Genomic DNA, 16862 nt, shown 5'->3' with positions numbered 1-16862 from the left:
TCTGTTGGAGCAGGGTGTTTCAGTAGGCTAAACTAGCTAACTCCATTTGCTAGCTAAGTAAGTGAAACTGAAAGTGAAAAACACTGAAGAAATCTATATATTTCTCTTTTGCTTTTCCTTCATTTTGGAATAAATTAATTTGTTCAAAAGTGTTCAACTATTGTCTTTCTCTTTGAGTCAATTACTCGCCACATTTTATGCACTTTCCAGAAGGTTACTGCCAGTTGGGACAAGATTTGAAGACAGCATCCCATGATAACGCACTCACGTTACGAACGCAAAACGTTTGTAGGCACTGTAGCAGCGTGAGCAACTTGTGCTAGCAATTCACAGTACTTTGGCCTTCCTGCTATGCCATCTTCCTGCTATATCCGTGTCATGTATCAATTAATCTGACTATTCTCTAATCATTGATTTTGTTTACTTATTTCTGTACAGTTGTCTTATGTTGGTGGGGCATATTAACCTGTTTTAATCATACTCCAGTGAACAGAACAACTATCCCAAAATGGAAATATCTGACACGAATAACAAATAACAAGCAAACAATTAACAGAATCGATCTGCAATGCTTCTGGGTTTTTCACACTCAACAATTTCCCATGTGTATCAAGAATGGTCTACCACTCAAAGGACATCCAGCCAACTTGACACAACTTTGGCAAGCATTGGAGTCAACATGAGTGTAACGATCGGAAATATCGGACCAATGGGCAGCACGTGTTCATGATGTTTATTTGCCTGAACACTGAAATAACAATGTGCATAAACAAAACAGTCCCGTGTGGAACTGACACAGAAAAATAATCACCCACAAAACACAGGTGGGAAAAGGCTACTTAAGTATGATTCTCAATCAGAGACAATGAACGACACCTGCCTCTGATTGAGAACCATACCAGGCCAAACACATAACCACAACATAGAAAAAGGAACATAGTCTACCCACCCCAACTCACGCCCTGACCATACTAAAACAAAGACATAACAAAAGAACTAAGGTCAGAACGTGACAATGAGAATGCTTTTGACACCTTGTAGAGTCCATGCAGGGACAAATTGAGGGTGTTTTGAGGGCGAAAGAGGGGGGTGGGGGCGTTTCATATTTTTAGGCTTGATCAAGTTGTTTACAGTGAGAGTAAAATAACTTAGCTTCTGATTTTAACTAGTAACACCAACCCCAATGGTACAACAACAGATGCTCCTCAGTGAAGGGAGGACCATCCTAAAAATAGTGAAACATAAAAACATTGCTATTATTTTTTAAATAAAACTATACTATATTCATGTCTCCAAATAACTGACTAAAACACATTGTTTTGCAATGAAGTATGTGGACACCTGCTCATCGAACATCTCATTGCAAAATCATTGGCATTAATGTGGAGTTGGTCTCCCCCTTTGCTGCTATGACAGCCTCCACTCTTCTGGGAAGGGTTTTTATTTAAATTTGATTTATTTCACCTTTATTTAATAATTTAAACTAGGGGGCACTATTTTCATTTTGGAAAAATAACGTCCCCAAAGTAAACAGAATAAGCTAAAATATGCATATAATTGACAGCTTGGGATAGAAAACACTCTAAAGTTTCCAAAACTGTAAAAATATTGTCTGTAAGTATAACAGAACTGATATTGCAGGTGAAAGCCTGAGAAAAATCTAATCAGGAAGGGACTCTTATTTAGAAAGCTCTGCGTTCCTATGCATCCCTATTGAGCAGTGAATGAGATGTCCTTCCCTGTACTTGTATATTATCTACCTCACTTGCTTTGGCAATGTTAACACATGTTTCCCATGCCAATAAAGCCCCTTGAATTGAATTGAATTGATATCAACCAGATTCCTTTTTCTATGGCTTCCCTAATGTGTCTAGTGTCACAATACATAGTTTCAGACTTTTATTTTGAAAAATGAGCCTGAAACGTCAACATTGCGTCAGTGGTCAGCTGGAGTCTCTCAAAGTATTTTGTGCGTAAGGGACAAATGCAGCCATTGTTTCTCTCTTTCCTATTAAGAAGCCACCTGTCCCGGTTGATATATTATCGAATAGATATTTGAAAAATACCTTGAGGATTGATTATAAAATATTTTTTCGGTGTTGTCGTGACTGCAATTTCCGGTCGAATTCTCAGCCAAACTTGAAGAACTAACAGAATTATTTCGGCTACAAAAATTATATTTTTGGAAAAAAGCAACATTTGCTATCTAACTGGGAGTCTTGTGAGTGAAAACATCCGAAGCTCATCAAAGGTAAACAATTTAATTTGATTGCTTTTCTGATTTTCGTGACCAGATTGCCTGCTGCTAGCTAGGCATAATGCTATGCTAGGCTATCGATAAACTTACACAAATGCTTGTCTTGCTTTGGCTGTTAAGCATATTTTCAAATTCTGAGATGACAGGGTGATTAACAAAAGGCTAAGCTGTATTTCAATATATTTCACTTGTGATTTCATGAATATGAATATTTTCTAGTAATATTTATGTCCGTTGCGTTATGCTAATTAGTGTCAGTTGATGACAACGCTCCCGGATCCGGGATGGGTAGTTACAAGATTAACCAGGTAGGCCAGTTGAGAACAAGTTCTCATTTACAGCTGCGACCTGGCCAAGATAAGCAAAGCAGTGCGACAAAAACAACAACACGGAGTTACACATAAACAAAGTACAGTCCAATAACACAAAAGAAAAGAAAAATAGACAAATCTATGTACAGTGTGTGCAAATGTAGAAGAGTAGGGAGGTAGGCAACAAATGGGCCCTAGAGGTCGAAAATAATGACAATTTAGCATTAATACTGGAGTGATAGATGTGCAGATGATGATGTGCAAGTAGAGCTACTGGGGTGCAAAAGAGCAAGGGGGTAAGTAATAATATGGGGGATGAGGTAGTCGCATGGGCTATTTACAGATTGGCTGTGTACAGGTACAGTGATTGGTAAGCCGCTCAAACAGCAGTTGGAGGCCACTGAAGGAGTGTTGTATGGCTTTGAAGCTCGTTTGGAGATTTGTTATAACAGTGTCCAAAGAAGGGCCAGAAGTATACAGAATGGTGTCGTCTGTGTAGAGGTGGATCAGAGAATCACCTGCAGCAAGAGTGACATCATGATATATACAGAGAAAAGGGCCTGAGAATTGAACCCTGTGGCACCCCCATAGAGACTGCCAGAGGTCCGGACAACAGGCCCTCCGATTTGACACACTGAACTCTATCTGAGAAGTAGTTGGTTAACCAGTCATTTGAGAAGCCAAGGCTATTGAGTCTTCCGATAAGAATACAGTGATTGACTGAGTCGAAAGCCTTGGCCAGGTTGATGAAAACGGCTGCACAGTACTGTCTTTTATCGATGGCAGTTATGATACCATTTAGGACTTTGAGCGTGGCTGAGGTGCACCCATGACCAGCTCGGAAACCAGATTACATAGTGAGAAGATACGGTGGGTTTCGAAATGGTCGGTGATCTGATAATTTATTTGGCTTTCAAAGATTTTGGAAAGGCACTGCAGGATGGATATAGGTCTATAACAGTTTGGGTCTAGAGTGTCTCCCCCTTTGAAGAGGGGGATGACCGCGATAGCTTTCCAATCTTTGGGGATCTCAGACGATACGAAAGATAGGTTGAATAGGCTAGTAACTGGTGCTAGCTTCGGGGCAGGGGCGTTAGCCACTATAGCCACTCGGTAGCAGCTAACTAGCAGCGATGATCCGATGCAAAAGTCCAGAGTTTATGGCAAGGATCCGGTGAAGTAGTGGATTCTAGCCGTGTTGGGGTAGAGTCCGGGAGGCATCAGCTGTGTAGCCGTGTGATCACTGAGTAGGCCGGGAGGTGGGCCTGGCTCAGAGCTAGCTTTGGGGCTGGTTCACTCGGTGGCAGCTAGCTAGCTGTGATGATCAGGAATAATGGTCCAGGGCTTACGGCAGGAATCGGGCGTGGTAGTGGAGAAAACAGGCTTAAAAAGACGTCTGGTGTCTGTGCGGAAGGTTTCTTACGTGCTGTTCCTGATTTTTCTGTAGTGTATTTTTGTGGTGTTCTAGTGATTCACCATAGTGAAGGCATTGGTCTCTATGTTTTTGGTTGAATAGGTTTCTTAATTTCTTTCTTAGGTTTTTGCATTTTTATCAAACCATTTGTCATTGTTTTAAATTTTCTTAGGTTACCTTGACCTTATTTTGATTTGGAAAGCTGAAATATTAAATATACTGTTTAAACGTTCTACAGCCAGGTTAAAACCTTTACTATTACAGTGAAATGTTTTGTCCAGGAAGTTTTCTAAAATGGATTGATTTTGTTCTTGCCTAATAGTTTTTGGGTGGGTTTCTACACTACTTTCCTTCCATCTATAGCATTAATATTGTGCAGTTCCTTTTGCTTTGATGCCTCATTATAGAGGATTGCTCTGTTCAATTAGACTGTAATTTTGCTGCAATGGGGGTTTCAGTGGGCTGACTGTGAATGCTCTGAGAGACTGGGTTGAGGTTAGTGATGAAGTAATCTACAGTACTACTTCCATGAGCTGTAGATGTACCTAACATAGGAGACTCCTTGAAGCCTACTATTGAGTATGTACAGACTCAGAATGCGACAGAGCTGCTGGAGCTGTGACCTGTTTTTTTTGGGGGGGGAGGGAATACTGTCACCCCCAGGTAGGTATTTGTCCCCGTGTGCTGAGAGTGTCAGGTTCTTGTCCAGTTCTGGCAATTAGGTCACCACAGACTAGTACATTTCCCTGGGCCTGGAGATTGTTGATTAACCCCTCTAGGATGAAGTTGTCAGTGTTAAAGTATGGGGATTCTATTGGGGGGGGATATAGGTAGCACACATGAGGACATTTTTCTCTTTTGAGATCATTTCCTTATTAATTTCGAGCCGGAAGTAAAATGTTCCTGTTTGGACTAATTTAATAGTGGGTTTAGGTTTGCTCTATACCAAATTAGCATACTACCTGAGTCTCTTCCCTGTTTCACACCTGGTAGTTTGGTGGATTGGACTACCAGCTATTTGTAACCCAGAGGGAAACCAGTGGGTCCGTCTCCTTTATACCATGTTTGTACATTGTCCTATTGTCCTAATGTGTCATAATTGTCCTAATGTGTCTCTGTGTCCTCCTTGTCCTGATTGCAGGTTCATGGGACATAATCACAGTGCACCAGTCCCCTCCAGTCCCACTGTGGGAATTCTCTGTAGAGCCTCACAAGACATTGGTAATGATATGACGCTTTACCAGTTCAAACCTGTGCAGGCACCCAGAGGCCTCATTCATGAAAGTAACCAGAAGTACTTACACACCTAGTAGGTTCAGTGGCTTATTGAATGAAGCTCTCACCACCTTCACTATCAGAGGTCCAGGTTGAGGATGAACATTTACACATTACATTTAAGTCATTTAGCAGGCTCTTATCCAGAGCGACTCATGAACCTGAGTAATACTGCCAACAAAGTGAACAGCTTCCATTCACACAGTGAAATATGGCCGTACAAAAAACTCTGTTAGCTTCTCTCACATCAGTGAGTTTGTGCGAGTGTCTGGCCAAGCATCCGAGAACTGTCAGGGTTCAATGACCTCTTTCCATCATAGCTGTAGCTGTACTGTAAGCATAATCACAATCATAAATAACTAGCAGTAGGGTGGTATTAGCCAGTCAAGGCAACACAAACATAGGAATGGAACTGAACTGGCAGCTGGAAGGCTGCTGGTCTCTGATCCCATGTACCATCCCCTGCCCTTGTGCACTTGGACAAGGCACTCAACCCCCCACAATTGCTCTTCGTCGAGGGGCACTGCACTACAGCTCATCCTGTGCCTCTCAACATGTGTGTGTGTGTACACTCTTAGAAAAAAAATGTGCTATGTAGAACCTAAAAAGGTTCTTCGGCTGTCCCCATAGGAGAACCCTTTAAAGAACACGTTTTAGTTCCTGGTAGAACCCTTTTGGCTTCCATGTAAAGCCCTTTACACAGAGGGTTCTACATGGAACCCAAAAGGGTTCTACCTAGAACCAAAAAGTGTTCTCCTATGGGGACCGCCGAAGAACCCTTTTGGAACTCTTTTTCTACGAGTGTATATCTGTGGGTATGGGAAAGGCAGGAGACAAATTTCCACTGTAACCAATGGACAATAAAGTATCTATTCTATAGGTCTTCAATAAGAGAATAAACTACTTCAGACTCGCCCAACAGTGTTATTTGAGCAGTGATCACCATGATGTGAACATTTCAGCTCCTCTTTCTTTTAGCCCTATGGACAAAAAGTACATATACATAAAACTTAAAGCGGCAATCAGAAGTAGAAACAATAGTAAAGTGGCTGGAAAAATGTAACCATTCTGAAATTCATAGACAGCACTATTTTTAACCATGTTCTGAGGCTATATAGTGTTTGTTTCCATTTTCTTTGTTTATAAACATTGGAGTAAAACAAGCTTACATATATATATATATATATTTATTTTAACCCTTTTTTCAGTCTTGTCCCATCGCTGCAACTCCCGTATGGACTCGGGAGGGGTGAAGGGACAGAGCCGTGCGTTCTCCGAAACACAACCCAGCCAAGCACAATGCTTCTTGACACAAAGCCCGCTTAACCCGGAAGCCAGTCGCACCAATGTGTCGCAGGAAACACCGTACACCTAGCGACTGTGTCAGCGTTGATTGCAACCGGCCCGCCACAGGAGTCGCTAGTGCGCGATGGGACAAGAACTTCCCTGTCAGCCAAACCCTCCCCCTAACCCGGACGACTCTGGACCAATTGTGCGCTGCCCCATGGGTCTCCCGGTCGCGGCCGTCTGCGACAGAGCCTGGATCTCTAGTGGCACAGCTAGCACTGCGATGCGGTGCCTTAAACTACTGCACCACTCGGGATGCCTTATACTTTGGGTTCTGATGGGGAACTAAGTGCATGAGGCATTTATACATTATATTCTTCAAGAATCAATGTGTACATGTTTATTTATCCAAAAATGGATGTAGCAACTGCTGATTTCCCCTTTAAACCTACTAATATAGTTGATGTGTTTCTCTTCCAATAAAGCAGTGATTTATTTGATGAGTTCACGTTCTTTTCTAAACAGCATTATGTGTTTTGTCTTTGTTACACTTCAAAAATTTTCAGCACTGTGTCTAGGTTCCTGGGGCATCATCACAGTGGACCAGTCCCCTCCGGTCCTCTCTGTCCAGCCTGGAGACAGTACAGATTCTCTGTAGAGCATCGCAAGACATTGGCAATGATATGGAGGTGCACCAGTTTAAACCTGGACAGGCACCCAGAATTATTTTTATGATGGTAACCAGAGGTATTTGTGCACACCCGGTCGGTTCAGTGGCTCCTATACTGGAGCTCTCACCACCTTCACTATCAGTGGAGTACAAGCAGAGGACGAAGCTCAGTATTTACTTTCAACACAGTGAAACATTTCCATCCACACAGTGAAATACGGCAGTACAAAAACCTCAGATCACCGTTCTCATATGAGAATGTTGCCAAGCTCCAGTGCACAGTTTAGCTTCAGTGAAAAACTGTTCCATGATTGTAAACCTCGGTCAACACTAGACTCTACATTTGGTCAAAACAGCCTCTCTCGTATGTGCTAGAGCTCATACGGACATTTGGGATCTACATTTCCTTATTGAAAACATGTTTTTTGTTTCCATATTTTGTTTCCATCAATAATGACATATCTACTGTACATGGACAACCTCTCAGACTCCTTATGCAGGAGCTATAAAGTCCCTAGTTACCTGGGACATGATACAGCTGATCCTGGAATAAAGGCTGTCATGATTTTTTAAAATGTACATTGATGGATATTGAATTGAGAAATGGCACCAGGCTGGGAATCACTGTGATGACATGATCAGTATGGGAAGATTCCTGGTGCTAAATCTTTCATCTGTATTGAGCTTTTTGTGTACACAAAGATACATCCACTGGGTTGATCAGTAAGGTAAGGATTCATGTTTGAAATTGTAATGTTATTGAGTTTGGCAAAACTATTTGAAGGCAAATCTTAAACTCCCACTGTAAGATTGTTCATAGTTTATAACAAATCAATAGAAATATAATCTCTCTCTGAAAAGAGTTTAACAAAAATGATGATAAACAATTGAATAGTTACATTAAATGATGGATAATGTGTATGATAAGGTAGGGATTTATATTTGTTTTGACATTCTGTCAAATTGTGCCATTCACGGACCAGTGAGTTTAGTGGATGAGAGGTTTTTGAGCAATCTCCTATTTAAATCACGGTGGTACATGTTTGGGCAAACGACCAAACTGAACGTTAAGAGTAAGTTGCAAATAATTCTACAATGTTTCTAATAAATAAACTATATTGTTTATAGACATTTCTGTTATTATTGTAAGTGGAACCATCATGGTGTAATTGTGAACAGATATTCTACTGTAACAAACAACTATTTTAATTAAAAACAAGAGTGTATTATTCTTTCAGAGACATTTTAACTTTGACATTGGCCTCTCTATGCTGCTGAATTGGAATGGATCCATCAAAACACTGCAGTTGTGTATGCTGTTTAATGATTTTCTTTATTTAATCAATTTCATAAATCTAATGTTTTGGTAACACATCATTTCATCCTATCATATTATAATATTTCATGAAGCCTTCATAAATGCTTATAAATGCTTGAAAAATGATGAGAAATGTTCTAAATTATTATGGAATGGAAGGCTTAGAATGCTTAGAAATGTTTACACATTGATTCATGATAGTTATTATAAAGTTGTACTAATATTTTTGTTAATTATATTGTATTTGACAAATGTACAAAATATATGTTATTATGTAAATCAAGAATAGATAGATAGATATGCTGGAGGCTATGAAAATACTAAGGGGGAGGGGGTGGGGGGGTTCTACTAAGGTAACATATGAAATTGTTTTTAGATGGTCATACCATGGATCATTTAGCTATTTGATATTGAATTTTAGGACCCCTGTAGGTATCAACATTTTAAATGTCTGCTCAAATATATAATTTGGTCTTTACTACTATAGCCCATAGAAATGCATAGAATAATGTCAAAACAAAAAATAAATAATAAGGAATAAGGTTTTGAAATGTCTGTCCTATATCGAGAAGATATAAGAAAGCTCAGGAAATATATATACAGGTATATATACTGTATTTGGACACATATTTAACTCTTTCTTTTATCCGGTCCCGGGTTACCTTCAGACGAGTTCTGTGACACTAGTGGGGGTCGACAGAGCAAAATGGAGAACACCATCATGTCCGTGCGAGTCTCCCCATTCCAACGAGTGGTTAAAGCGTTCGGATGCTACAAAGGTTTCCACGAGAAGACTGATCTTCGGGAGGTCTCCTGGTCTGACAAACAGCGCTGTACTGTAGCTCTGCCACTTTCCACTGCAGATGAGGAAGGCCAACATAGGCGGATGCGATGGATTGAGATGCAGCCCAAGCAAAAACATATCTCTAGATTAAACAGATTTTTGATGTGGATTTTTTATTAGGCACATTAATCGACTCTTAGGGATTAAACACTTGCTAGTTTGATTTTCAGGTTGTATAATATCTAACCTTTTTTATTCCAAGAGAATTGTTGTAAATATTTGTTTAATTACCATAATGTAGTATATTACCAGATGCTGATGCTTTGCATTTCCATTTATTCATTAATATTTTTTCCACAGGTCATGCCACAGCCGCCGCTCGGGTCAGTGTCCCAACTGGTAAGGACCTGACCAGAACTCGTGGTCAGACCACGCTGCTGTGTCTGATCAACAACTTCTACCCTGATCAGGTCACTGTGAGTTGGACAATGGATGGGAAAGGGTGTCTCCGGAGACCAACAGGACAGCCAGTCTATACTTATTTCTGATAGGACTTGCAGCACTCTTACTTTACCCCACTCTACCTGGGAGTCTGGAGAGAAGTACGTCTCTGCCAGGTCCAGCATTGAGCCAGAGGGAACCCATCACTGGAACCCTTCTGAGGAACCAGTGTGTGATGGAGGAGTTGCATCTTTATCTCTGTACTTTCGTGAAGTATAGACATACAGCTGGTGTTTTCCCTTCTGCTTTTCAATAGAATGGTTCTGTTACTGTAGCTGTAAGTGCATTTGATTACCTAGACTACAACTAACAATGTTTCGCTTCAGTAGGCTATTTGAGAAGTGTAATTACTTTTTCATCTGAAAATGACATTTATTAAGAGGCATTTCTCTATTTTCACTTACAGTCAATTAAAACGTTAACACATTAATGAATCATTGCAATCTATGATGAAATGAAATGGTACAAGTTTCGCTTGACAATAAGCATTTCATAAAAATAAAGAAAAATGCCTGAGCATGACTTTTTGATTGGTTGTTTGATTAGCTTATCAAGACAAGTGGGAGTACTGGCATGAAACAGGTTATACTGCATTGCTCATGATTGCAACACATACCACAAAGCCACAAAATCATCTCTCATTATCCTGTTGGATGCTCTATCAAAAAAGATCGGCCATAGAAAAGATATAAGCCACCGGCATCTGCAATCCAATGTTGACAAAGTGCCACTTACCCATCCCCAACGCTCCTAAAACCATCCCTGCTGTCGTCCCTATCGTACCTGCCCATGTGGACCACCCCACTGCCACTGATGCTGTGGCCCCAACAGACACCCCTGCTGCCCCTACCACCCCTAACAGTGCCCCTGAGGTCCCTCCCGCTCCCAGCACTACAGGGGAAGAGACACTCACTACTATCAGAATGACCACTGCCAACCCAGCTGATCCTACTATAACCTTCCCCTTATCTTCCCCCCTGCCCAAAGGGCCTCCTATGGTGGCCCCTAAGCCTAACTGACATAGCTTTGACACAAAAAATCCTGCGCCCAAGGCCTCTAGAGAAGATCTGTGGTTCATCTGGGTGCTAATGTTCGCTCTTGATATATCCTGACCAACCCTGCGCATTTTGATAGATTCCGACACCACTTCCTGACGTGCGTGCACAGTGAGCACTGCTATGGCAAACGTGGCAAACATTCCCATACACCCTGCGAACATCCAGAAGTAAAAATTGGATGATTTCATGAACATGAAGGACATGAACAGGACCAAAGCTAAAAGGACCACAAACACAAACCGGTAGTCCCCGAATCCAAACACCCCAAATCCTGCTGTGACCATGGCGGTCATAGTCATGGGTATCCCTGAAAACGCCAGGAAATCCACGTATTTCACCACCACTTTGTTGATCTGCTCTTGAATGGTCTTTTGCTCATTTACCTCCTCCATCCATTCTCTCCTCTTTCTCTCCATCTCATTTCTCTCTCTGCGCTGTGCCTCCCAGTTTGCTCTATGCTCCAGGACCTCTGTCCTCTGTCCTTCCTTGTCTAATGTGACAATCCTCTGCTCAATCTCCACTGTCACTCTGTCTCTCTTCTTCACCTCCCTCGCCTCCATCTCTCTCAGCTCTCTCTCCCTGGCCTCCAGAGAGCTCTGTCCCAGGCGGACACAGGGCTTTCCTTGTCTCCATATGAACTTGAGAAGGAAGTGCAACGCAGGTTTGACCAGGGTGAATATGCTCAGTGCCCAGAGAAGTCCCACCATCCCTGAGCCCACCACGACTGCCTCAATGACGACTCCAAGTGTTGCTCCACTGGCTGTGGTCCCGAAAGCGCCAGCCAGTCCAACTGCGATCCACACAACCACAGATTCTGCCTGGGATGCTCCACCACCACTGCTCTTGGCACCCAGCAATACGGAAGCCATAGCCGCTGCGAATATGACCCCAGCCACCATTGAAGTCATGACTGTGGTTAGTGCCGTTGCTCCCAGGAGGGTACCCAGCCCCAAGGGCCCCACAGTCTGGACGCTGTCAGACACATGCTTAAGCAGGGCCCCTGAGGTCATCACTGACATAGCCTCATTCACTGGCTCCTCAGTGGCCCCCAGCACACAGCCTCCCACCACTCCCAGGACAAAGCCCAGAACTGCTTCCAACATGGGGCTCCTGGCCTCTGAAACAAAGCAGGAAAAGGGGGGGGGGGGTCACTGACAAAAACACTGGATGTGGTATAACAGTTTTGTGATATAGTTTCTATATATTGCCTGAAGATGTGTAATAAGTAAATATTGATGAAAAAGTAAGTAAAGAGATCCAATCATCCCTGATGTTTAATTGTTAAGTGGTTGGCAATTTGAGTACATGAATCATATTCTACTATTGTACTTACAGTATTGACAGTATTTATACTGTAGGCCTATGTATTTGTATTGTACCATGCAACTGAATGAAACCACCATGTGTCACTTCAACCGTGAAGTGCCTGTAGCAAGTGACTGTCAACAGACTTGCTGAGCGGGTTTAACCAGCAGAGCTGCCTGATATGAACTGTATACGTTGTTCGCATTGCTCACATGGTTCCAACACTTACAATACTAGGATTTAGCTAATGTTCAAGCACTTTACTGAATATACTGTATATGTCCCAATGACTTCTCTCTGAAGCAGCAAAGTTGTTCTCCAATACTTGTTTGCTATAAGATGTCACAAAATAAGTGTATGGGCAACATTATTCACAGTGTGCTGTCTGCACATGTATGTCAAGACAAAACAGGAGTTTCCATCTCATTGATAAAATAGAATCATTTACATCTTGCGAGGTGCAGTACTTAATGGCAAACATGTCAACTCAAAAGCACCTATCAAACTATTTGCCTCATATGAAAAGGTTGTTGCACACTACTTTATACAGCATAGGGAAATCATTCACCACCACCCCCATTATATGAAATTAAAGGTTCAGTAAAATGCAGGCGACTTACTCAGCTTTGATGGAACCATGATGATACAGGACGCTCAGTGTACAGCAGGTGAGTTCCCTCTTCTTCTAGCGATTACAGTGCTCTCCTCCAGCCCTTTGCCTCAGGTGAGACTCTAGCTCTGTCCGTGTGTGATACAGGTGAAGTACTCCTCTGCTCCCTATTTGAGAGGCTGACTAGAACAGGATATACCCACTAACTGTTCCACGAATTCTCCCATCATTCTGTTCATACTAATCTCCAGGATCTCTACTACATCAAATGACTATCAACACTCACATGAGCATCGATGGTTCTTCCTTTATCTGGCATCTGCCATGACTCCTCCCTGTCCCTGTCCTGTCATTCATCCACACCCTACTGGTGTGTGAAGGTAAAATAAGATAAAGATATCGTAGTAATGTATTAATCTTTATTCATCAATGGCTTTCTTTCATAAGTGTAATAGAGTTCAAGTGCCCTTGCAGTTGTCTAAATGGGTTTGAATAAAAGAAGGCAGCTCAAATGACAAAATATTTGTCATTGTATAAGTACATTTTGACCAATTAGAGTCAGAAATAGTTTTTCAGGGACCATGATCAGAGTGACATTCAGTGACATCCAATATGGATGGTTGTAAACAGTATATTTCAAGTCCACCCAGCTGACCCCAGTTCAGTTATTAGTAGTTCAGCTGCTCCCAGCACCATAGCCCTGAATGCCCCTAAAGCCAAGGCATCTGACTATGTTCTCCTCATCCAAGCAAACTCTAGTATTGGCAAGGCTAGCGTTCGCACGAGAGCTGTATCTACTTTGCTCAATGTCACTGTTAGGTCTCCCAAAATGGTGCCAATCATTGACCCAAAAACTGCCAGCCCAAGTCCCATCTATGAATGTTGTTTCCCTACGACCGTAACAACTGCTTCTAGAGACAACCCCGATAAACCCAGCCATGCCCATCAGCAAACCTATCGCTCCCAAGGGATGAGTCTCCTTCATGGCCGACCAGTGACATATCCACCTGTATGTTGTTGAGCACCACAACCATCATAAGAGATATACTCACCCAGCCAGCTGTCTGCCTCCATGGAGGTAACTGAAACTGCCCCCAGAACAGAGCCAACTACCCCAACTAGCATCACTGCAGTATGAACCCATGTGTCATGGATGTTTAAAACTGAGGGTGACTGCCTTCCTTAGCACTCAGTCCGAACAGGAGTCCTGCCAAACCGTCAACTGTCCACACAGGGCTCAATTCCCTGCAACTGTACTTGGTTTCCCCAATATAATCTCTGCCAAAAAGGTCAGCTGTAGGTAACAGAAAAATGCCTGCTAAAGGAATGGAAGGCAGGATACCCCCAGCAGTGCTACTACCAGCCGAACTCTTATATGCATAGTCATGAATGTCACAGCCATGAATAACAGCAACAGTCCAATCTGAGTGGTTGTCGTTGGCCTCTTTATTTGCCGTCACAAGGGAAGTAAGGAGAAGCTGAGAATCAGTCCCATGACACAAAGCCCTTTTGGTCCCACTGTCATCAAAGTAGATTCTAGTACTGCTCCCCCTATTCTGGATCCACATTGCAATTTACCAGACCAGTTAAACCCATCTCTACAGCTGATCCGACTCTTGTTCTCGTGACCAGTAACATAGCTCCAGCTCCAAAGATAATGCCACATGAGATGGATAAATAGACCATCTAAGTACTAGGAAGCCCAACAGTGTAACCAGTCCAGAAAATTGCCATGCAATCATCACTTCCACAGTCTTCATGGCTTTCGCTGCTGCCATGATCAGAGCAGAAGTACCTAGGCCTGTGCTCAGCCCGATGTGATATTACCTCTGTATTGATTGAAGCAACATAAGCAACATAAGCAACATAAGCAACATAAGTATCAGCAATATGTGGCTAAAGCTCAGTTGTTTCATAATTGAATGAAAATGAGTAAGAAAAGCAAATTAAGCCTTACCCATCTGTGGCAGTCTGTAAGAAGATACAGACAGCTACTAACAACCTGTAAAAGAAAAACAGGCCTACAGCAAGAATAAAGTGCTGTTCTCAATTGATTCCAGTTGGCTAGACAGTGAGGAGACAGTGTGGACTTCATCAGAGTGCAACGCATGCTGAACGCGGAACAAGAGAGAGCTCAAGTTGCTGTTTTGAATGTTTCTGAAAAGGGTTTTCCTTGAAAAAAATGATCCTCTTTCCCAGGACACCGCCAAACCATAAAGTCTGAAGAACTGATGCTTGGCGAAGCAGCTAGCTATCAAGTTAGCCATGTTTCCTTGACAGTTTGAACACAGCCCGCTAACGTGGATAGTCCCAGACTTGTGGCTGTTTGAATCCCTGCTGTTTGTTGCTGTTTCTATCGGCCCTGCGAGCTGTGCTGGCTGGAATTGCGTGGAGTACCAGTGTTAGTCTACGTTACTACCATCATGCCGCCCAAAGTTAAAGAAGGTTGCAGTAATGGAGGGGACAGTGCTTCGCTATCACAGGTGAGTAATCTTTTAAATCAACAAAAATATGTCTACAAACAATTGTTACAGCAACAGCAAAATAGCTGTCACGTTGTTGCTCGCCCTTGTTTCCCCCTAACTGGAGACCGGACCATTTTGTATTTATTTATTTTGAGTTTGCAGGGATCTTTATTCTATATCTACTATCTTTATTGGCCATGCATTATTTTAGCCTGTGCTTTCCTTGGTGTTCTGTGCCTTTCTTTTGTGTGTCTCCTAATTATAGTGTCCTCCCATTTGGCTGGTCTCCATGGGGATCGGCACACCCCTAATTTACACACCTGAGCCTAATGCCCTCAACGAGCCATGTTCCCTGTACAAAAAGGTGCTCCCAGCTCAATTCAGTCCTTCTTCTGATGTTGAGAACAACTATTATTACCGAGGTTGCTGCTGCCATGCCACCGCTAGATGACAGCAACAGAGCCATGCTGTCACCTAGAGGGGTGATGGAGGACAGAGCTGAATGAAGAGTGTTACGATGCACAAAGCCCAGATGTTTTTTCCTGAACTGAGTGAATGAAGATTAAGTGCTACAGAGAGAATGTTGGCCCCTCACCCCTGCTCTGGTCTTTGTGCCAGTGGCGAGGCAGCATGTACCAATGACGGAGTAATGTGACGGGCAATCTACCCCTAAAAAATATATATATACAGGTGGACACCCAATGGATGGACAATGCACGGTGGCGGTGCCCATTTTTGTTCTACCTTAGCAGCAGCCACGATTTAATTATAGGACTGAGTGTTTGTGTGGGCCGTTTTGTGTGCTAAATTTTTATAAACCCCCGAGGCCTCAAGTAAAGCGAATCTAAACTCTTATTAAACATTGTCTGTTTGTTGACCTGGGATCGTACTTAACTTTGTCCAAATACTGCTGGGCTCAACTAACAAAATAATGGATGATCTGACCAGATAGACCTAAGAACAGTTCAGAGTTCTCCCAGGGCGAGGTGCATGTCCTGAAAGAGACTTGCAGCAAGATGACATCAGCACCGTCTGTGAATCATTATTACAGACTTGTCTAGAGGGACAATCCAGGAGGAATAACACTGTTACCAGACTCTCCACAGGTCTGGAAAACCTGTAACCAGCCCAGTTGTCAGGTTCAAGGACAAGAGAGGAACCATCTTCTTCAATGCAGATGTGCAGAAAGAACTTATCCCAGCTATGAAAGTTGCCAGAGATCATGAGGACATTGCTTACATCTGCTACCACAAGCTCATTGTCCACCTTCCCTCTCAAACGCCTGGGAGGAGTGAGAGCCAAACGTCTGGGTCAGTAGCTTCAGCACATCACACACACCAACTGACACAAGTCCCTGATTGACTGACTCTATAAGCTAAACAATGTTTTTTTTGCGAGCTAAGAATAGCCCATATTAATATATGTAGCTTTAGAAATAAGATTCATGAAATCAATAACTTATTAACATCGGACAACATTCACACAATGGCCATCTCTGAAACTTACTTAGATAATTCCTTTTATATAGCAGAAGCAATACAAGGACATAACATCTACAGGAAAGACAATAATTCTTATGGGGGAGGTCTTGCTGTATATGTTAAGAT

The 16862-nt window shown here is 42.4% G+C and overlaps 1 protein-coding gene across 1 annotated transcript; it reads right to left on the bottom strand.

Moving 5' to 3' along the window:
* Positions 1 to 10164: 10164 nt before the first annotated feature.
* LOC123997448 lies at positions 10165 to 13089 on the bottom strand. Its single transcript, XM_046301699.1, has 2 exons — positions 12801 to 13089; positions 10165 to 11992 (listed from the first exon to the last, which is right to left on the bottom strand). Exons 1-2 carry the CDS (start codon positions 12817 to 12819, stop codon positions 10479 to 10481), a joined length of 1533 nt encoding a protein of 510 aa, XP_046157655.1. The 5' UTR covers positions 12820 to 13089; the 3' UTR covers positions 10165 to 10478.
* Between the last annotated feature and the right edge of the window lie 3773 nt (positions 13090 to 16862).

The sequence above is a fragment of the Oncorhynchus gorbuscha genome, linkage group LG15, assembly GCF_021184085.1.
Source record: "Oncorhynchus gorbuscha isolate QuinsamMale2020 ecotype Even-year linkage group LG15, OgorEven_v1.0, whole genome shotgun sequence".
Taxonomy (NCBI): Eukaryota; Metazoa; Chordata; class Actinopteri; order Salmoniformes; family Salmonidae; genus Oncorhynchus; species Oncorhynchus gorbuscha.
This window is presented reverse-complemented; position numbering and strand designations above follow the sequence as displayed.